Raw genomic sequence first — 22987 nt, 5'->3', positions numbered from 1 at the left:
AACTGTAGCCAAGATCTCATCAACAGACTTAAAGTAGTTCCCTAGTTCCATTAGTCATTAGGTGACATTACGGTAACTTCATTTCTATAACTATGACTACTAAAAATTTACTACAGCGCTTTCTTCTAGTATTAGGGTTCCCTGCATTGATATGCTCTTCCCCACTAACCACTAAAAGTACAGAGCCCTTCACAACTGGTCACATGAAAAACTGGCTATGAAAGACACAAAAAAGCAAAATTCAATAACAGCTGGAAAAATACAAGAGGAAAATGCCTGTTGGTTTTTGTTTGTTTTAGGTTTCCCAGTTTCTGTCTCAGAACGTGGGCCTCTCTGCTAAGACTCCACAAGGTGACTGTGCACAGAAGTCTACACAAGACTCCACTTCATTTGGGACATGGTTGTCCCACTTGGGAACAGTAGGAAAAGCCTAAACCCTATGACATGCCAGCTAAATCATAGCAACATTTGGAAAAATATGAAATAAAAGCATTTAACATTGCTTTTACATGAACTATTATGGGGCAAAACATGGTCAAATTATCCCAAAGCACTTGGGACGTCACAGAGTGGCAAAAAGGTATATCATCAGAAACATGGGTCCTGGCAATTTATTAATCTGCTGGGCTTGAAGTAAGCTATATGGGTAGCAAGGACAAAATAAAACACAGATTTCGCAAACTAAAGGAAATATTTACTATATTTAGAAATGGTGGGTGGAGGTTTTCAGTTTTTATATGGCAATGGAGAATGATGAATGCTCAACCAAATGTGCTTTTGCAATCAATGTTTTTGGTTTTCAAGATCCTTTTATAGCAAACCTTATGTGGCAGCAGGAAATACAAAAAGCTTATTGTTGCTGTTTTATGTTTTGGGGAGATGCTGTGAAATTACCACTTACCTGAGGTAATTCTGACAGTTGATTTCCATCCAACCAGAGATCTTTTAGACATAAGAGGGCTCCGATTGATTCTGGCTAAAACAAAACAAAACAAAAGTTATGGTAACAAAGATTCAAATTTCAGTCTTTCCTGAAGAAAGAAAGAATCTGAATTCATCTGTTAACAACTGGGTACCTTAGCAGATGACCATTGGTACTGCTCTAACATCAAGTCCCCTTCCTCAAAGTGCCCAAACTTTCCCCAACAATGCCAGTTGTTTCCACCTATGTCCATCATCTCTAGTCCTGACCTTCCCCACCCATGAGTCATAATTCCTAACTTGTGTGAAATGAAGCTCGTTGCCTATTATTCCCAAGCTACATCTGTGGAAATACTGGCTTCATAAGGATCCCTATAGGACTCCCCCAAATACTGTGTGATCACAACTAAAAACAACATTAAATTCAAATCTCTAATACGGACTTACCAAACTATGTATTTCATTGTTTCCTAAATCAAGTTCTTCTAGTCTCCGCAGCTGAGTAAGAGAGCTATTTAAAAAAATGAAGAACACTTAGAGAAAACTTAGAAATGGTGAGCAATAGAGTATCCCTCACCTGGACTAGCTTCAAAAGTAAGATTCATTTTGATTTTTATGGTAGAAAATGTTGCACAGAAAGGACTGTTAAGAAAAGGCTGGCTGGCATCCCCAAACTTCCCAACACACAGAACATTTCTGACATAACACTGTAGTCCTATTTTTTTTAATACACAAATTCATTCTGTACAAAATCTCCTGTTTTTTTCCCCAGAGACTCACTCAGGAAGATATGTAAGAAGATTCTCTCTCAGTTCCAGTGAAGTCAGGTTATAAAGACTAGAAATAAACAGAAGAAAAAAAAAAAAAGAGTATAAGACAAATTCCTGAGATTCTTCCTACTCCCCCCACCCATACACACACACTAGACAAGTTGTGTCACTTAATAAAACTTAGTAGGTCACTTCTCAGGGTAAAAATACCTATCACCACCACCCCCTACAGCCATTAAAAACAATATCATCTCTACCTCTCAAATTGTAATCTTAAGATATTAATTAAATAATTAACAAAAGAGTAGTATGTCATGACTACAAGGCACCTTCATTCAAATGTGATATGCAGAAACAACTCATCAGCCAATAAAACACAACCACCCCCAGGACTGAGACGGAAGCCGAATGTGTGCTTCTAGACTTTCGAATGACAAAGATGCACTGTTACCATAAAAACAGTAGCACCTTTAATCTTGGAGAGCTCAGAGCTTTTCTTCCCAATATCAGTGAGAGACCATCTGTGCTTTAAAGTACGGGGCATCTCAGTCCAGAGAGTCCAAGTTGATCTACTTAAGATTGTAAATTCATGGGGCAAGCGGCAGCTGCACTAAGAAAGTAGCTTCCATGCAAATGCATTCAGGATCATGTCATAATGCATCTTGCACAGTGCCTGGAACACAGACTGATTTAATAAATGGTAGCTATAATAATGTTGCTTTTAGTCTTATTAAACTCTAGAATGAGGCTCTCTTCATCAGATTCGCCAGCCTCTCGGGTGTAATCCAGTCTCTTAGCAGCATAGTGGAATGGGACAGATGTTTGACAGATGGGTCAAATCTTGATGGGCAGTGGCAATTCTGCATCACCAGAAACCGTCATGAAGTTGTGTCGGCACTGGCAAAACATACTGATTCAGAAAATAAGTCATTCAGTCTACTGCCCCTACAAGCACTATACTAAACTACACCAACCAAAAAGTCACATTTTGCTAATATCACCATAGTAACGTCCAGATTTGGAGGAATTTCATTGCTGAGTGCACAGAACACAAGGAGTCAGACATTATCCCAACACTCTAATCTGCCTTAATCCTCCATTCTCCCTCCTTCCAACAAAAAAGCCAGAATCATGTGTACTAACAAAACTGGTTTCATAACATCCAGAAATGTAAACTTAAATGAACAGTGTATATACAGCTTAAAACCTGTTTGCCAGAAAATATATTTTAACTGTACTATGAAATGTACAAATCCTACATCTCCTTTTCCAATGTTACAAAACTAATAGTTTTTCTACTTAAAGCAAGAACAAAACTTTCAATCTTTTTTTAAAAATCAAACTCCCTGCCAATAGGTGACCATGAGTTTAATACCAATGTTCTTCAAATCAAATATAACTTGATGCAGAGTTGCAGTTCTCTGGCTCTACTTTTTTTTGACCAAGTATTTACGTAGAAGAAGCAACAAAGGGAGGGAGAGGAGGATGAGATGTATACCACCCAGTATGTCCTTCCAAAAGCAATCTGTAAATAAGTGTAAATCATAATTCTACTTGAAAAGTAAAAATTAAAAACAAAGGGCTTTGTGTTCAGTTTTAAATTTCCATGTAACATCTAAACAATTTTCTCAAGAAGACAGTAATCCCTCGACTATTTTCACATTTAAGTTTTAAAAATCAATGTTAGGACTGTCACTTTATCTATTCAGTATCCACGGCCTTCACACCTATTTTAACAAACCAAGGACAGCCACTAATGAAAGAAGGAAAGTGTCCTTCTTTGCATCACAAACTTGACTCACTGGGCATCACTGAAAGAATCTTGCAAAGCAGTTTCACTCAGCCTCATGCTGAGTGTTGTGGCAAGTTTCCACAGCCATGGTCTCAGCATCTCCTGCCTGAAACATAGACCATGGCATCGGGGGAGAAACACACCTGCTAAGGCAGGAGGAGCTGTGCAGGGTGACTTCTGTGAGCCATGTTATCTGGTCAGTAATGACCCACCAAGTTGATAATGCTACCATGACATGATTAGGACCGTGAGGTTTTGTGTGAGGCCTATTTGTTAGAAACAGACAAAACCACAATTCGACTCTGGCCAAATGCCAAAGCTCCTGCCCTCACCCTCACTGACTGAGGCATCTCTAGGTGTCTCCCTTCTTCAGAGCTCTCTCATTTAAATTTTTAAAATACCTCTCAGTTTTAGGTACATACACAAATCTTACCTTCTTAAACGCACCAAGAGACACTGAAATTTTTGCTGTTTGATTTTAAGAATATGGTACACATTTTAAAATTATCTTTAATTTGTGTCTCGAGAGCAAACGGCATAGGCCACAGTCACTATAAGCAAAAATACAGCTGAAATGCCCCAGATTTGTGGCATAGTTCCCACACCCATCATGCTAATGCCCAGATAGAATATCATGTTAAGTAAAAAGTTCCTGGCTGCAAACTTCTTAGTTTCTACATTTGGGGGAAGTAAAGTAAATGTGGATGTATGGGTTTTACATGAACAGCAAAAGATATATTTTTATAATTTTTCAAAAGTAAAAATTAACCTAAAGTATAGGCTAATTATCCCTTATCTGAAATGCTTGGAACTGTTAGCATTTCAAATTTTGGATTTTAGAGTATTTGCAATATACTTAAACTGTAATCCAAAATGCTCCAACAAGCATTTTCTTTGAGCAAATGCTTGGCACTCATAAAGTTTCAGATTTGGGTGCATTTCAGATTTCAGATTTTTGGATTTGGAGTGCTCAAACTGTACGTAAAAGGAATCCTTATATTCTGAGGTAATACTTCCCCAATTATTTAAAACTATTTAAAATAAAGAAACTTGGCTATTATAATCAGACTCTATAAACCCACTGATGAAAGCCACTCTAAAAAGAGCACATGGAATCTGAGGGGTCTGGGGCACAGGCTTGAAACCTGCCTTCCCTCACTAACTAGCTAGGTTTGCTTGGCTGAGGTGTTTACTGCTGAATCTCGATTTTCCCTAAAATAAATATAGTCATATCTATTACGGCAATTAGAGCATACTACATTTTCCCTTCAGGTTAACAAAGAAAAGTTCTTGCCTTATTTCCTTAAGACAGCCTTTGTCCCTGAGTGCAGCTGGGTACCTTACGAATGTGTGTGCCTTTAGTCAGGGTCTTCAGAAAGATTGCTGCAGACGCTATTAATCAGGAAGTCATCTCCACTACTAAGAAACTCTTTGAAGGACGGGCCCTATATCTGGCATTGGCCTATTTTTAACTTAACAAACATTATCCGTAACTGGATTGGAAGAAATAGAAAGCAAACAAAGGCTTTGACTGCAGACTCCTACCTCTTACAGGAGCCCAAACCTCACAGCATAATCTGGACAAATCAGTCTCAGTTCCAAGCATCATTAAGTGATTCTAGAATGAAACTATGGGTTTGGGTCATCACATTAGTAGCTTGCCTTCGACAGTTCTATACCAAAATGCAGAATCCAACCAGCCCAATCTAGAACGTGGTTCTCCAGACTGTTGTAGTGACAGAGTTGACCTAAAACAGATCAGCCTAAGAAACATGCTCCTGATCAGCTTAGGGAGAGGGATCTGAACTTAATCCTGTGTACTGAAGAACCCAAGCTTTTAATCACGAGGTCAAGAGAGACAAGAAGAGCCAACCTCCACAGGCCTTTATCCATTACTTCAGTTAAACATGGTATTACAGAGATACAAGAAAGAATCAGGCATTTCTAATATTTTTACAAATGTGATTAAAAAATTAAACACTTTAATAGTTCTACTAATAATATTGGCAACTTACTATATGACAGATTTTGTTGTACCTTCTTTATGAGCATTAACTTATGGGATGAGAAACTAAGGCATGGAGAGGAAGCTTGAACAAGGTCTCACAAAATTGTCAAGTAGAAAAGCCAGGATTCACTAGGGAATCTGCATTCTTAGCCACCATGTTCTGCTGACTCTCACTCGAGCTTGTAAGTCAATTTTGCAAATAGGTAACAACATATTTATGTACATATCTGTGTGCGTGTGTGTGTGTGTGTATACATATATATATATGTGTATGTATATATATATGTATACACACACACATAAAGACAGGATCTCACTCTGTCACCCAGGCTGAAGTGCAGTGGCATGATCCTGGCTCACTGTCACCTCCACCTCCAGGGTTCAAGCTATTCTCCTGCCCTCTGCCTTTGAAGTAGCTGGAACTACAGACAAGCGCCACCACCAATGGGTAATTTTTGTATTTTTAGTAGAGATGGGGTTTCACCACGTTGGCCTGGCTGGTCTCGAACTCGACCTCAGGTGATCCACCTGCCTAGGCCTCCCATAGTGCTGGGATTACAGGAATGAGCCAGAACCCCAGCCAATTTATATATATTTACAACAATATATTCAGCGAAGAACTCCTTCTGCCTTTTTCCCCCATCAATCCAGCTTCCTACCACCAAACCATTATCACAAGAAATCACCTTAAAAATTTAAAAATTTCAAATGGATTTATGCAAGGCTTTCCTCAGGTGTGAATGTATATAGTTTATCTCTCTCTCTCTCTCTCTTTCTCTTTTTTTTTTTTTTTTTAAACAAGAAAGGTAGTATTCTATATATATCCGGCACTTTGCTTTCCTCACTTACCAGATTTTTTTGTTTCATTTCTTATTTGTACATACTAGTATTTTGTAAACAATTACACAGTATCTTACTGTCTACAGATACCTTAATTTTTTTAACTAGAACCTATTAACACATTTCATCCTTCAATTTTAATTTCTCACAAATTAATTTCTACATAAGACTATGGAATGATCTCTTCTTCCTCCTCCTACCAAAAAAAACCATGACTTTCTATCCTCTCTGTCAACTCCTACCATTTTTACCACCAAAGCAAGTTGGGGGCAGGGGGATACACCTAACAAGCAGGAAAAGAGTGCATGAAGTATTTCTACTCAGCACACTAATTCTTAATGTTTTACACTGTTCATAATAACAGGGACAAAAGTTGCACTCTTTTGTAAGTCAGAATTTAGGCCAACTGTATTTTTAGGATTCTATTTCAGGGACTGGATGGTTACTTTTAGGAATTTACATCTGTTCTCTACTGTTTTTAAAACCCTTTTCAACTCACTTGCTGAGTTCACTGTTTTTCCATTTTAGTGGCCAAAATCATTAAGAAAATAAAGAGTAAAATAAATTAAGGTAGACCAAACAAACAAGTGGTAGTTTACTGTAAAATCATTAATATATAAAACAACAACTACTTATGGCAACATTATTTGATTGGGAAAAAGTATTAATGGGGGAATGAGGAGTTGCTGATACATTCATACTACTTAGACTCTTTCAACATCAAATTGTTATTCAGGAAACCTCTGGTTACAAATTTTCTTATGGAAGTTTTGCTCGAGAAAACTTTTTAAAAAATCTTTATGTCCGTTTTTTAAATAATAAGTATTTTACAGTAATTCCCAGGGCTCAAAAAAAGAACATTAAATATGGTAATAGTTTTCAAAAAGAAGATTTACTCTCTTAGTCAGATGCACTTCTAATATAATATAGGTAAGCTGCCCAGCACCAGGCCTTGTGAGTGGGGGCCATGTGGCTCACTTAGTTCAAACTCACTCAAATTAAGGTCACCATTCCCAAGGGCAGCAGAAGACATAAAATCAGACCCATATGCTCTAGTTCAATCTTCCAGAGAACCTAGGGCCTACTCACTTGTTCTACTTCTATCAGTGACTTGTAATAATTAAATGTTTATTGATAATGACCACTTAGTGACTGAATAACTGTTTTGTGTACTGGACTATTTCATTACCCACATTACTTCTCCTCTAAGAATGCTATTTCTGGAGAAGACAATTCAGTTAAACAGGGCATAGAGATATTTAGGCTAACATACTTTAGGGTATTCATTTCTTTAATGGTAAAGGATATGGAATCTCATGGAAGGGTATACCAAGTAAAGACAAAGCAGCACGCTCCCAGACACAATCATAGGCTTCCCAGATCTTCAATATTTTCCATCAGTTGCCACTGGAGTTTTTGTTTCCTCTTGACCTCCACTCTCACTCTACATCACTTGAGCATTTTGGAGACTCTATGTGTACCTGCCTGATCACCAGGTGCAAGTAATTAAACAAAATGATCTTGGCACACTATTTATAAGGTTACATTACAGAGTATATCCTGTAAGAATAAACTAGGTCCATTTCCCAGGTATAATATCACCCTTCAGCAGTACCCAACTTCAAACTTGCCTAAGGTCCATTCTTTTTCCTGAGATATAATTCACAAACTATGAAATTCACCTTTGAAAGTGTATAATTTGGTGTCCTTTAATATATTTATTCAGAAGGTACATAAACATCACCACTCTCGAATCCAGAAAATTTTCATAATACCAAAAAGAAAGTTCATACTCATTAGAAGTCATTCTTAAACATCTTCCTCCACCTCACAATCCCCAACAACCAATAATTTAATTCTGTCTCTATGGATTTGACTATACTAGGTACTTTGTAAAAAGTGAGTCATACAATATGTGATTATTTGTGTCTGGCTTCTTTACTTAACATGTTTTCAAAGTTCATCCAGGAATAGTATTTCATTGTATATGTATGCCACATTTTGTTTATCCACTGACCCACTGGTGAAAATTTTGTTTTTTTCTACCTTTTTCTATTATGAATAATGCCAATAATAACCCCGCTATATAATGCCAATAATAACCCTGCTAGATTTTCAATTCTTTTGAGTATACATAGCTAGGAAGGGAATCGCTGGGTCACATGGTAACTATGTTTAATTTCAGGGAGAACCTCCCCAAACTGTTTTACAAAGGGGCTAAAACATTTTACATTCCCTTCTACAACATATGAGGGCTTCAATTTCTCTACATCCTCAACAACACTTGTTAGCATTTATCTTTTTAGTTATAATCATCCTAGAGGGTATAAAGTAGTATCTCATTGTGGTTTTGACTTGCAATTTCCTGATGACAAATGCTGTTAAACATCTTTTCATATACTTATTGGTTTTCTGTATATCTTCCCTGAAAAAATGCCTATCGAATCCCTTGCCCATTTTTAACTGGGTTGTTCTTTTACTATGGAGTTGTAAGAGTTCTAAATATATTCCGGTAACTAGACTCTGATTAGATATATGATTTGCAAATACTCCCATTCTGTGGGTTGTCTTTTCACTTTCTTGATAGTGTTCTTTGATGCACACAAGTTTTAAATTTTGATGCAGTCCAATTTATTTTTTCTTTATTACACAGACTTTGGTGCCATAGCCAAAAAATTACTGCCTAATCCAATGTCACAAAGATTTATCCTTGTTTTCTTATAAGACTTTTATAGTTTTAGCTCTTATATTGAGATCTCTTATTGACTATGGTTTAGTTTTGTCTAGTGTGAGGTAGGGGTATAACTTCATTCTTTTGTATGTTCATAGTCAGTTGTCCCAATAGCATTTGTTAAACAAAGACTATTCTTTTCCCACTGAATTGTTTTGATACCTCTGTCAAAATCAATTAACCATGTATGTAAAGATTTTGATGGGGCTCAAGATGAGTCTGTAGATTGACCTGTAGAGTATTGCTATATTAACAATATTAAGTCTCAACCCATGAACATTATCTTACCACTTAGTCTTCTTTAAATCTTTCAGTGGTTTTTGTTGTGCTTTGCATGTACATGTCCTACATTTCTTCTGTTAAATTTATCCTAAGTATTTTATTCTTTTTGGTGTTTTGTAAATAGAATGGTTTAATGCTGATATATAAAAATATAACTGATTTTTGTTTTGTAATCTTGTAACCCGCTATCTTCCTGAATTAACTGATTAGCTCTAATAATTTTTACAGATTCCTTAGGATTCTTTCTATATAAGATCATGTCATCTGAAGAGTAACTCACTTTTAAAAAGTAAAACACAAAGTGTGTGGCTTCCTTGAATAGAACCTGAAACAACTGATCCCAAGAAAACTATTTTCAGTATTAAAATGTTCTTTTGAAAGACAAATTCATTCACACATTATACCAACATTTCAAAACTCCTTAAAACAAAATTATTCTTCCTGACCCTACCAGTGGAATCTTCCAAGTCTTTATAGTGATAGTAAAGTAAGAAGCCATTGTTCACTAGGCACTGTTTTTAAGGGCATGTCTAAAATATCATATTTGTTTTAATTCAGATAGCTTTCTGAAAGCCTGTCCAAGACTTGGACCTCGACTCAGTAAGACCCCATTGCACGCTCTTCCATGCCAATCGGCAGCTGCAGTGATATAGAAAGTCATTCACTTAATTATACATCAACTTTTTCTAATGGAGATTTAAATAAGGCTTTAAAAATTGCACATATGCAAAAAGGTTCATGAAACAATGTTGGGCCATGAAAATGGGGAGACACTAATGTGTTCTTTATAAGAAGCACACAGTCAAGAAAATGTAGCATCTTCAAGGAAGAAACTAAGTTCAAATGCCAGTTCTACCACCCACAAGCAATGCACACCTGGGCAGATCACTTATCTCCATTTCACAGAGGAAGCTAATAAAGCTCAGGATGGGTAAAGCTAGCCTCAGGAGGAAGGGTGTCATGAGACAGTGTATGTGCCTCAAAGAGTCCCTACGCGACTGAGACTGTCGGCATCAGCTCTGCCTTCAACGCACAGAAAGGAACACAGCTGCTCTCACTGGTCATCAGAATTAGCTCTAAGCTTACTGGCAACAAAGGCAGGAAAATAAATGTTAGAAATGTTATTAAAAAGGAAAAAGCTTACCAGTTCTTTTGGTAAAGCATTTGTTTCCCTAAAAATAATTTATTGTCTCCCTAATGGCTCCTTGTGTCAGATATATTAAGCAATATTAATAGACAATAATTACTCTTTGTTAGAAGGTTTTAGAGCAACATAAGCTGTTTTTTAAAATAGTTGCTTCTTTAAAAAAACTTTTTCTAGAAATTGAGTACAACCACATTAGGTCAAAAAAGTGACGATGCAGGAACAGACTAAAGTGGTCCTAGCATAAAGCTTCCAGAACCTGAACTTGATGGCCTATGTTGGATGCAAGTGGAATGAAAGAGGCAATACTCTGTACCTTGTCATGTGTATTTGTTTAGTATGTGAGAACAATGCCAGGGTAGGTACAGACACAAAGAGAGCTGGACAACCAAGGTCCCTGCAGTATTAGAGCACAAGGTGATCCAAGTACATACACCAGTTATATACATACAATTAAACAATGAACAACTACACTTCTGTGTAAAGACAAAGGACTAAAGTACTTATTGTGTCAGGACTATGAGGTAGGTCAGGGAACCTCCAAGTCTGGGATTTATTCCACCTGTCAATCATTGGAAAAGGCATGATGAAAGATGTAAAATTTCAATCATTAAATGAAACACCCTAGCCAGTTTGGAAAGAGACAAGGAAGGTAAAAAATTTTAACATTCGCCTGAACTGGAATAAGCGGGGTGGAAAATGAATAAATGAACACAAATTATTGTAAAATAAAAAATTAACAAAGCATATGAAAATCATATAATGCACAAATAAATGCTGCAGTACAAAAGTAATCAGTGAGCCTACCCTATTCATGATTGTCTTTGAAATGCACCATAGGAAGTGTTCCTTAAAATTTTTGCTTTGTAAACATTTATTCCTTGATTTAACCCGCCACCGTTATAGCTGCCATTCCTCACTGGTTCTCCAAAAATTAGGTAAATAATTACCTCATCTGTTTTTATTAATCTTTCTTAAATGTATGTATAGCTCATATTTATGTCACTGTTTAATATTAGAAGTGTTTTGGGGTTTTACCCGGAAGTTTCATGATATTTTTGTGATCAGAAATATGCCATAGTAACTTAACTCTTGTTTATATTAATTAGCCTATGGTAAACCTGGCTTCATAACACTTTGTTTCACTTAATGTCACAGTTTTCAAGAACCTATGGATGATGTTATGTGAGGACTTAGTGTAAATAATTGGGAATATTTAAGAATGAAATAAAAATATGTATTCTTTCAACTTATATGTATAATTTTTTTTAAACAGCTACTAGGTTGTTAGGACATAATCACTTATTGAGATTATTGGACCTACTTAATGAACTGTTAGATATTTCCAGGAGTACGAAGAGAAAGTTACTGAGCCCGTAAGGGCCCCAGTAACCAACTGCCCTATGCCAATGGCAGGGTGGAGTATTAAAAAAAACACAGGACTGGGACCTGGAGAGGCATAGTCCAGTTCCAGCTCTGCCATCAACTCCTAAAAACTTCTTCAAATTAACTGACCATAGGCAAACCAAACACATGATAAGAGAGATGTGTGCAGGTAGCCCCAGGTTCAAGGCACTGCAAGTCTGCTCACTCCATCTATATAAAGGCTTTTGCCCTCCCGTCCTAGTCTGAGTACCCCTGCCAATCCTGAGGGGGCCCAAGTCCTTGAGATAGCCAAAGCTTCCCCAGTCAATGCCAAATACTGTTCTAGGTGCCAAGAGGAGAATTGAAGTTCTGTCTTCACTGATGCTTGAAAGGCCGATGCTAATGTGGCTTACCCATTTGACCACATAAGCAGAGGTAATTTACACAAAGATTCTACCTCAGACTCCACAAAGGTAACAGTAAGAATCAAGCATTTAAATGGCCATTCCATGTCCTTTCAAATTTTTTGGAATATTAAATATATAGATCTTCTTTACAAAACAATTATATCTCTGAGAAGTGCTGGTTACTAAATATTGGTTAATTAAATGTGTTATGCTCTAAAGAAACTATTTGGGAATCCTTTGAGAAAAGAATGAAGCCTTCCCATGTGGAAAGCTTGCAAGTTTCAAATAATAATTTGTTTAAAATGCAGTACACTTATGCATATATGAGATTTCCTCAACAATTCACTGTTTCAGCTGTTTTAAGTGCCTTTTCCACATGGTCTTGCATACCAGGGGTGCCCAGTCTTCTCAAAGGAAGAATTTGTTCTTTGATTGTTTCTTTCTGGTATATGAGAAAAGGCCAGTACTTGAGCACGCATGAATCGTAAATCCAATAGGAAGAAACCATAGCTTCTTGCTATGGTAACAAAATTATTAACAACTGAGAATAGAAAAGCCTTTCTTTTTCATTTCTTTTCACAAACTGACCTAATAAGTATCAGTTAATTTCAAGCTCAAAGTGGCATTTTATTCAGTAAACAATCAGTATCTACAATGCTATAATAGTAACAGAAGCTGATTAAGTCTACAACCCAAATAAAACAAAACAGAACAAATCTTGAACATCCACAAAAACAGGTACAGATATTAACAGAAAATATGTAATAATGAACATTGTAAAAATTTATTCTAAAATAATAATTTCCTTTAAAATAGTACAGTAGAGAGTGAGAGGGACACTCTGGTTTAATAATATATTTTATCTCAAAGCATTAAGGCTTTTCAAAATGACACAAAATAGGGGAAAAATGGAGAGGGGCAGGAATCAGAGGCTAGAAAGGAGGACCTTCTGGTAGCTGTAGACTAAGAATGAATGGAAGGGAGGGTAATAAGGAAATTAAACTCCAGAGACCCTGAGAAGCAAGAGGAGGACAGTGTCAGTTTGGGTGTTTAAATGGCTACTATAGTTAAGAATTTTGGCATGGTGGGGGGAAAAGGGAGATGGGTCTTGCTCTGTTACCCAGGCTGGAATTCAATGGCACAATCATGGCACACTGTAGTCTCAACCTTCTGGGCACAAGTGATCCTTCCTCCTCAGCCTTCCAAGTAACTAGGATTGCAGGCTTGAGCCACCAGACCCAGCTAATTTTGTTTGCTTTTGTAGAGATGAGTTTTCACCATGTTGCTCAGGCTGGTCTTGAACTCCTGGGCTCAAGGAATCCTCCCACCCCAGCCTCCCCAAACGCTGGGATTACAGGTGTGAGCCACCGTGCCCAGCACAAGAATTGTTAAATTATAAATATCTGACACTTGATGCAGCAAAAGTGAAGTGTACATGCACAAAATTCACACCACTGTTTTCTCTGCAACTGATACCATAAACCTAGAGTGTATTGAGGGCTTCTTTTCTTCTTCCCCTCCTGAGAGTTTAAGGACAGTTTTTAATTAGTAAGTCTAATGGCATAAAGATAAAACATCAGTGTGCATTTCAGAAAAACACCAACTTGCAGGCTGAACAGGTGTCAGCTAGTTGTCTTCTGCCTTAAGTGGATGGAAAGGAGAGGGGAAAATGTGTCTGCAAATACTCTCATACACCTCTGGAAAGAGAACTTTTGCAGAACAGACACGTCAGATAGATTGTGCTCAACTGCTTGCTGTGGTTCTCAAAGAGCAAGTTTCTGTTTTGTCTTAGAACTTATGCAGGACAGGTACAAACAAGGAAAATCATTTATGATGCTAGGGAACACTCGTCTATCGGGTTAGGGCAGACCAGTCAGACTTCTATTTTAAGTGGTTAGGCATGAGCTACTGCATCAACCTGATTTAACCCACGGTATGTCCTGGAGAAGTAAAAAAGGTCTGCAAAGATAATTCAACTAGTTCGTCTGTGGGAATGTCTAACAGAAGATTTATTCACCAGCAGACACTGTCTTCAGTGGATTCTGCTTCTCGCCATGGCTAGGTCCTCTACAACCTCTAAGCAGCAACATGGAATGTGCCCAGTCATTCCATTCCTCTCCCAATTCCACTCCCACTCTCCAAATACACCATTCTCATTCCCTATTCTTGGATCCACAGTTCACAAACACTGTCTGTCAGACATAGCTGTCCTTTAGAGGCATAGAGTTTACGTTTTTAGTGGAGTTGTTTGTTGGCTCTCCATCATGGTTTAAAATTGCTGAGTGGTTGTTTCTACCAGTATTTACTGGCCACCTGCATGACACATAGTACTTGGCTTAAATTACTACTTTGCCATCAATCAGTTTAAAGACCACTTCCAAACAATTTAGGATTTTTACTAGTAATGAGTAGCAGCACCTTTTTAACCAATAAAATTTAGGGACAATTAGATGCAAAAAACATAGGTGGCTGGCTATAATCTTTCCTGAAGGTCATATTGAAGTATGAGTAAATGGCTTTCTGAATAGACAAATAGGAGCTTTAAAGGGGAAGGAGGTTAGAGCTGATGATATAAACCCCCTTTTGCTCTGATCCACCCAAACTTCACAAAAACTTACTTGCCAATATTTTCAGGTAGAGACTGCAGTGAGACGTCATTTGCAGAAAGACATGTTAAATTCTCTAATTCAGGAAAGCTTTTTGGCAACCTAAAACAAAAAGAAATCTGCAAATTAAAAAAGAAAAGTTCAAGTACAGTACACACCAAGCATAAATATAATGATTTATTCTATGTGCTAATTGAAATAACCTCCTAAAAATGACATTATATATGGTATGTTTGCCTTGTCTTCCTATAAACAAGAGAGCTGTAAGGAAAAAACGAAGACTTCATATACATAATAAATCTACAGGGCATGATAAATACTTATCTTTTTATGGTGATCTAGAAATAACTAAAGTAGAAAAATATACATGCTCTAAGAATAAAGGCAAAAAAATGTTGAGACTACTGAATATTAAAGAAAATGATGAATTATTGCTGCAGCTAGAAGTGTCTAAGAGTAAAAATATTTTATTGATTAGCGGAAAATAAAGAGAACGTTTCACCAGCCCATGAGATTATAAAAAAAATACAGGACAGCTACGGCATAATTATTTTTCTTCCTCTAGTTTATAATATCCAGGGGAATGCTACAGATTACTTAGAATTGATCCGCTGACAGACAATTGCTACTTTCTTAACATTTTTCTTTTAGTTCTATTAAGTTGCCAATCACTTGAAATCATTTTATGTTTTACTATGTTCTACACAAAAGGATATTTTTATATGTCCCTTAAACTCTACAGAATAATACTTCAAAATAAAATCATTATTTAAAATTCACAAAGAAAGTTCAGTTTTAATATTTCTATGGTTACCATATTTATGGAGGTAACTAACTAAAGGAAAAGGATCTTATTGCATCTAAAATGCTGAAGGTTATTAAACACAGATCTGCTAATACAGACAACAGAACATATAAGTATCACTTTTCTCAGTGAGGGAGAGACTTCTGGCTTTAGTGATCGTCTCTATATTAGAATCTTTCATTTTTATCTTTCTAGGTTCCTTTTTTTAAAAAAAAGTCTACATAACAGTTTGATATTTAATATAGGTTAATTCCAAACGTAAAACCAAATCCAGATCCAAAAGATCGGGGTATTAACTGGAATATTTATAATCACTGGAACTGGCTCTGAGGAACAATTAACAGAGGTAAGATTTTTACTTATAATTCAAAAGATGCAACTTATCTGTTATGCCTGAGTTTTTACTGGAAAGTCCATGTCATTTTATAATTTAAAAACTAGCTAAGATTTTCTTAAACTTAAGAAAAATAGAGTTTTAAATAGCAGGTTTAAATAGCTGCTTTTTTACTGGCTGTCATCGTAAGAACTAAACTAGTACAGATGTGACGAGGAAGGACAGACCTAAGGTCAGGAGAAATGAACTGTAGTCCAAGCTTCCCACTCATTAGCTGTGTGATCCTGAAAGGTAATTTAACCTACATGTGCCTCAGTTTCTTTAGCCATAAAACAAATAAGCCAAACTAAGTAATTTTTAAGGTCCCTTCAACTCACAGATATCATCTTAATTCTTAAAAAACAGCACACCTACCAACTTAAAATGGCTTTACTTTAAAAAGTCTGCCAAATAGAAAGCCAGAATAAAAACAAACAAACAAAAAACAGCAAAACTTCACACAATCCTGGTGTGTTCCAGTTGAGAGAGCACTGAAATAATAGTAAAGTCAAATGTCATCAGACATTAGAAAAGGAAAACCGAAGAAATAGAAAAAAGGAATAAGCAACTCGGTGGTTTTAAAAAACTCAACAGCAAGAGAATGAGAATTTCTCAGCTTGCCAAACCCTGTAAGCTCCCTTAAGCTTAGTTCAGTTCAACAAACATTTACTGAGCACTTACTCCATTCCAGGAATGATAGTAGAGTTGAAGATACAATAATAAATAATAGAGAAATACAAGTAACTTCCTCAGGTTAGTCAAGGAGTCTCGGTCAGAGAAATAACTTAAGGGTAAATTTCAAGTGTTATGAAAAAGGTACACACAGAGCATTATGGGAGCCCAGAAGAGGGGCCTGTGGGGAGCAATCGCAAAACAACATGTGATGCTTGAACTGCATCATAAGGAAGGTGAAAAGGTTGGTGCTGTCAGGAAGACAGAGGCATGAAATGAACTAACTAGAAGCACTTTATATTACAGCAGAGAGTGATGTCCAGCACAGGCAACTGAGGGCAATGAAGATTCAGAGACAGACCAAGGTCGGACCGGGGGGCAAGAAGAGGCTTGCACAGCACATGGAGGAGCTCTGACTTTATGTTACAGAGATGGGAGCTATAGAAAAGTTTTAAGAAAAGAGACAGTTGAATGAAAGACGATGAGGAAAAAGGATAAGGTTGGAGAGACAGTGATGAGTAAGAAAGCTATTAGAGTATAGCTTACTAGATAACTATTTTACAGTAATAAATGTTACATGTAACTTAATCACTACAATTCAAAGGAGGAGAATCAGAAATAGTCTTAAAAAGAAAATGTGACCAGGCGTAGTACCTCACCCCTGTAATCCCAGCACTTTGGGAGGCCTAAGAGGGCAGATCATGAGGTCAGGTGTTTGAGATCAGACTGATCAGCATGGTGAAACCCCAACTCTACTAAAAATACAAAAGTTAGCCGGGCATGGTGGCACGTGCCTGTAATCCCAGCTACTCAGGAGGCTGAGGCAGGAGAATCGCTTGAACCCGGGAGGCAGAGGTTGCAGTGAGCCAAGATCTTGCCACTGCACTCCAGCCTGGGTGACAAAGTAAGACTCTGTCCCAAAATACATACACATATATATATATTGGCAATAAGAAGGTATTGGAAAAATAAAACTAAATAGTGCATTCTCCAGCACTCCATACCCAAGAAGGCCCAAGCAATTTTGAAGTGGGTGAGATGACTCAGAAATTTTAGTTTAATCTTAAGATTTCCTAGATCAAAAGAAAAAAGACAGAAAGAAGGAAGAGTACATTTCCTCTGAGGTTCCTTTTAGACTCTTGAGAAATCTTATAAATGGACCCACCTGGCCCAAAAAGACCTCGAGAACAGACTCCCAAGAGCTATCTCTGCATTACCATGTGGGCACAATTCAGTTACAATGGCAACAAAAAATGCCTGGAAGCCCATGATCAATGGACTCATGACTCAGCCAGAAGCCATAAGGAACAGCTCACAGCAATGCCACTCAGCCATGCCTGGGCAACAGACTGTGTCATACCAAGAAGGGTAAAGCTGGAAAAGCTGGAATTAGTAAAACGGACACAGTGGCTTTATTTGCAGGGAAAAAAGCAAAGAAATCCCCACAGCTATTGCTAAGGAAATAATGAGGTTGATAGGGCTTCTTTTTTTTTTTTTTTTAATGGAGTAATAGAGGACCGGTGAGACAGTAAAAGATAGTAAACATGTTTCATGACTAGAGAACAACAAAAAAAGTAACTGTAATATAATTTCTCCTTGGATAACTTTGGTGTAAGCTCTCTGGTAGTTTAGAACCCTGTCTTATACCACAAGACAGAACAGATCAATAGGGGATTTATAAACTACTACAATTCTTCACATTGCTTCAGAAATGCACTCCTCATCCTGTTTTGTACACTTCACTGTGCTACCCCTCTCCCTACAACATCCTTTAAGGTTTCTATCAATAGAAAAGCATGCCTGTCATCGTACAGGGCTATTTATAAAGAAGTATCTGTGAAAGTCAACCATCCTTGATAAAGACAATGATCCATCTAGGTACCTCCAAGACAGTTAACCTGACTGTGTTGTTTGCTTGGCTCTCAAAAAAGACATCTTTACTACTATAGATAGAAAAGTAAGCAGAAAGCTTACCTCATCAGTGGGTTTCCACTGAAGTCAGCGATCTGCAGTGCTTTACAGAATGAAATGCTTTCTGGAATTTCAGGAATATCTGTAGGAGTAGAGAAAATGTCTATCATTTGCCACCATTATGAACAGTTTTCATCATTTCAAGATGGATCACACTCACAAGAGAATATCTGGAAATTCCTACCTCCATTCAAACATGACCTAGATTTATAAAGTATTTTAATACATTTATATGTGCTTTCCTAAGATATATTCTCAACAGAAGCACATTAAAGAAAAATATTAAAAACATCAAATATTAAAAACAAAATTATAGCTATAGGAGGAGTTAGTTCTAGTGTTCTATTGCAGGTGTCCCCAATCCCTGGGCTACGGACCAGTACCTGTGAGGAACCAGGATGCACAGCAGTAGGTGAGTGGTGGGCGAGTGAACGAAGCTTCATCTGTATTTATAGCCTTTCCCCAACACTTGCATTACTGCCTGAGCTCCACCTCCTGTCAGATCAGTGGCTGTATTAGATTCTCATAACAGCACAAGCCCTATTGTGAACTGCCCATGCAAGGGATCTAGGTTGTGTGCTCCTTATGAGAATCTAATGCCTGATGATCTGTTTCCCATCACTCCCAGATGGGACTGTCTGGTTTCAGGAAAACAAACTCAGGGCTCCCACTGAATCTACCTTATGGTGAGCTGTATAATTATTTCATTATATTTTACAATGCAATAATAATAGAAATAAAGTGAGCTATAGACATAATGAGCTTGATTTGTCCCAGAACCATCCCCAACATTAGTCCATGGAAAAACTGCTCATATGGTTTGGCTGTGTCCCCACCCAAATCTCATCTTGAATTCCCATGTGTTGCGGGAGGGATCCGGTGGGAGGTAACCGAATCATGGGGGCAGGTGTTTCCCATGCTGTTCTCATGATCGTGAGTAAGTCTCACGAGATCTGATGGTTATTACCGGGGGAGTTTTCCTGCACAAGCTCTCTTTGCCTGCCACCATCCACATAAGATGTGACTTGCTCCCCCTTGTCTTCTGCCATGATTGTGAGGCTTCCCAAGCGAGGTGGAACTGTGAGTCAAATTAAACTTCTGTCTTTTGTAAATTGCTCAGTCTCAGATATGTCTTTATTAGCAGTCTGAAAATGGACTAATACAGCTTGTCTTCCAGGAAACCGGTCCATGGTGCCAAAAAGGTTGAGAACTGCTATTCTATAGCAATGTAAGATGACTACCGTTAACAATACATATAGTAAGGAGTTTCAAATGGGTGAAAGGAGGATACTACAAGTTCCTAAGACAAAGAAATAATAAATCTTTAGATGAATATGCTAATTACCTTGATCAGATCATAATATATCATATGTATCAAAACACCACTATGTAGGCATAAATATGTACAATTATTTAACAAACGAATTAAATAATAAAATAACAAAAACGACCACGACTGCCATCAAGTTCCACCATTCTATCACAAGCACTGATGGCATTCTGTTATAATTACCCTTAGACTTTTTTTCCTTATGTTTTCATGTGCTGGTATCAGTAACAGGTGTTCTAAAGTGGTGTACTTTTAAATTATTATTTTTTTTCTGATTGCAAACATAAGTATTTGGAAAATATACAAAGAAGAAAATAAATACCACCAACACTCTCATCACCTTGAGGTAATCTTTTATTGTGGTTTTTTAACAACTTGTCACACACACACACACACACACACAGACACACACGTGTGCACATACGCACACAAAGAATGTGTATACAGATATTTCACAATACCAAGTTAATGATTATTTTCTTCACTTTATAAGCTTTTTTCTCCTGTCATTATTTTTCCAAGTAGCTTGCCATTCTTAATGGCAGAAAGGCACATTGTATGATATTTCCATACTTCATTTAATCAATTCCCCCACTGTTAGGCATTTAGGTTGTGCCAAAGTTCCTGACTTTAGTATTGTAAGATGAGCTACAGTTAACAATAATATATTAAGTTTCAAACGGGTGAAAGGAGGGTATTGAAAGTTCCTAACACAAAGAAATGATAAATGCTTTAGAAGAATATGCTAATTACCTTGATCTGTTCACAATACTTTACATGTATCAAAACATCACTATATACCCACAAATATGTACATTTATGTGCATTCCTGATTATTTCCTTAGGCTAAGTTCCCATAAGTAGAATTACTGTGTCAAAGGCATTAACATCTCTACAGTGCTTGAAAAATATTGTTAAATTGCTTTTGCGAGGAGCAAGTTATGTCAACTTACACTTTGATCAGCCTGTACAAGATGCCCTATTCAACATCTTTCCTCCTCTTTTCTTTCTTTTACATTTAAAAAAAATGCCAATTGTATTGGTAAAATAGTATTTTATTTCACATTCTTTTTATTACTAATGCAACATTTTATTTCACATTCTTTTTATTACTAATGCAGTTGAATATTTCTCCTCATATTTACTGGCCTTTAAATACTGTGATTTTTAAATGACCAAAATTGTTATTTTAAATTCCTCTCTTGATACAAAACTTGAGGTTATACTTTTTAGGCGTTTAAAAGGCCTTTAGTTTGCAGCATTTAACTTAAAATATTCATTTATTTTGGACAGTTTGAGAAGGGCTAAAATAGAAAGATTTCTCCTGGTCCCTGATGTTTCTTCCACCAGTCTGACTAATGCAGTCTGAGCCAAAATATACTTAATATTTCTAAATTGTGGGTGGTGGGGAAAGGAGAAAATTAAAGGAAAAAATGGGCACCTTGCTCCAACAACCTCACAGTAATCAGATGCTACATGAAAACTTTTAATTCAAACTTAAAAGCGTAAAACATTTGGATCTATGCCAACATTTTCCTCACACTATTTTCTGTCTTGCATGGTCAAATGGGTAGTGAAAAACAAACACTACGGTCTTAGTTTATATAAATATAATCACTTATTTATGAAAGTAATAGCACAAATATATTAGCTTATTTATGAAAGTAGGACCATAGTGTTTGTTTTCCACTAATATATACACATAGCTTGTCCATAGTTGAATCTGGAATAGATTTTTTTAAACTCACAAACATTTGTGGGCTGAGTACAAATTCAGTTGTAGCACTTTTATATACATTATGTTATTTAATCCCCTCACAATAAATTATTTTATCTTTCATTATACAAAATGGACACGAAGCCTCAGAGACATGAAGTGACTCACCCATCACTATAGGTCTATGTCACTGAGTGCTGGCCCTCCCATGCTCAAGTCATAGCATTGCCATGCTTAAGAATAAACAAACAAATTCATTACAGGATTAGCATCACTGTTCAGGCAAGCGAGGCAGCGACATGCCATTGGCTTGCCATGGTCTGAAAAGTGATGATCATACTCCAGATAGTCTCTCTTCTTGTCACTATTTCAGGTCCTGAGGAGCAGTCTATAAGGCTCGAAAGAGGTGCCTCATTATCTCAGCACAATAAAGGTCACATATGACAAACCCACAGTGAACATCATACAGAATGGAGAGAAGCTGAAAGCTTTTTTTCTAAGATCTAGACAAGACAAGAATATCTGCTCTCACCGCTTTTATTCATCGTAGCACTGAAAGTCCTGCCCAGAGATATTAGGCAAGAGAAAGGAATAAAGGGCATCCAAACTGGAAAAGCAGAAGTTAGATTGTCCTTGTTTGCAGATGACATAATTTTACATATAAAAAAGCCAGACTCCATAAAAAACCTGTGAGAACTGGTAAATAAATTCAATAAAGTTGCAGGATACAAAATCAACATACAAAAATCAGTAGCATTTTAATATACCAATTGTGAACTATCTAAAATAGAAATTTTTAAAAATTAATCCCATTTATAATAGCTACAAAAAATAAAATACCTAAGAATAAATTTAACCAAATAGGCAAAAAAATCTCTACAATGAAAACTATAAAACACTGATGAAAAAAACTGAAGAGGGCACAAATAAATGGAAAGATACACTGTGTTTGTGTGTTAGAAGAATTAACATTACGGCCAGGCATGTAATCCCAGCACTTTGGGAGGCTGAGGCAGGAGATCAATTGAGGTCAGGAGTTTAAGAGCAGCTTGGCCAACATGGTGAAACTCCATCTCTACTAAATATATGAAAATTAAGCTAGGCGTGTTGCTGCATGCCTGTAATCCCAGCTACTCTGGAGGCCAAGGAAAGAGAATTGCTTGAACCTGGGAGGCTGAGGTTGCAGTGATCCAAGAATGTGCCACTGCATTCAGGCTTGAGTGACAGAGCAAGACTCTGTCACCAACAAAAAA

The 22987-nt window shown here is 36.9% G+C and overlaps 1 protein-coding gene across 2 annotated transcripts in view; it reads right to left on the bottom strand.

Moving 5' to 3' along the window:
• Positions 1-22987, bottom strand: part of LRRC1 (leucine rich repeat containing 1) — a 133742-nt gene that overhangs the window by 25813 nt on the left and 84942 nt on the right. Inside the window, exons 3-7 of one of the 2 annotated variants that reach the window (XM_017542895.2) lie at positions 18691-18769; positions 14879-14968; positions 1702-1758; positions 1369-1435; positions 902-976 (exon numbers count right to left, since the gene is read on the bottom strand). In XM_017542895.2, coding sequence (XP_017398384.1) covers positions 902-976; positions 1369-1435; positions 1702-1758; positions 14879-14968; positions 18691-18769 — 368 coding nt within the window. The remainder of the gene's footprint in view (positions 1-901; positions 977-1368; positions 1436-1701; positions 1759-14878; positions 14969-18690; positions 18770-22987) is intronic. The other variant, XM_017542896.2, reaches the window with a different exon arrangement.

This window comes from Cebus imitator, unplaced genomic scaffold (assembly GCF_001604975.1).
Source record: "Cebus imitator isolate Cc_AM_T3 unplaced genomic scaffold, Cebus_imitator-1.0 Scaffold148, whole genome shotgun sequence".
NCBI classification, from domain to species: Eukaryota; Metazoa; Chordata; class Mammalia; order Primates; family Cebidae; genus Cebus; species Cebus imitator.
This window is presented reverse-complemented; position numbering and strand designations above follow the sequence as displayed.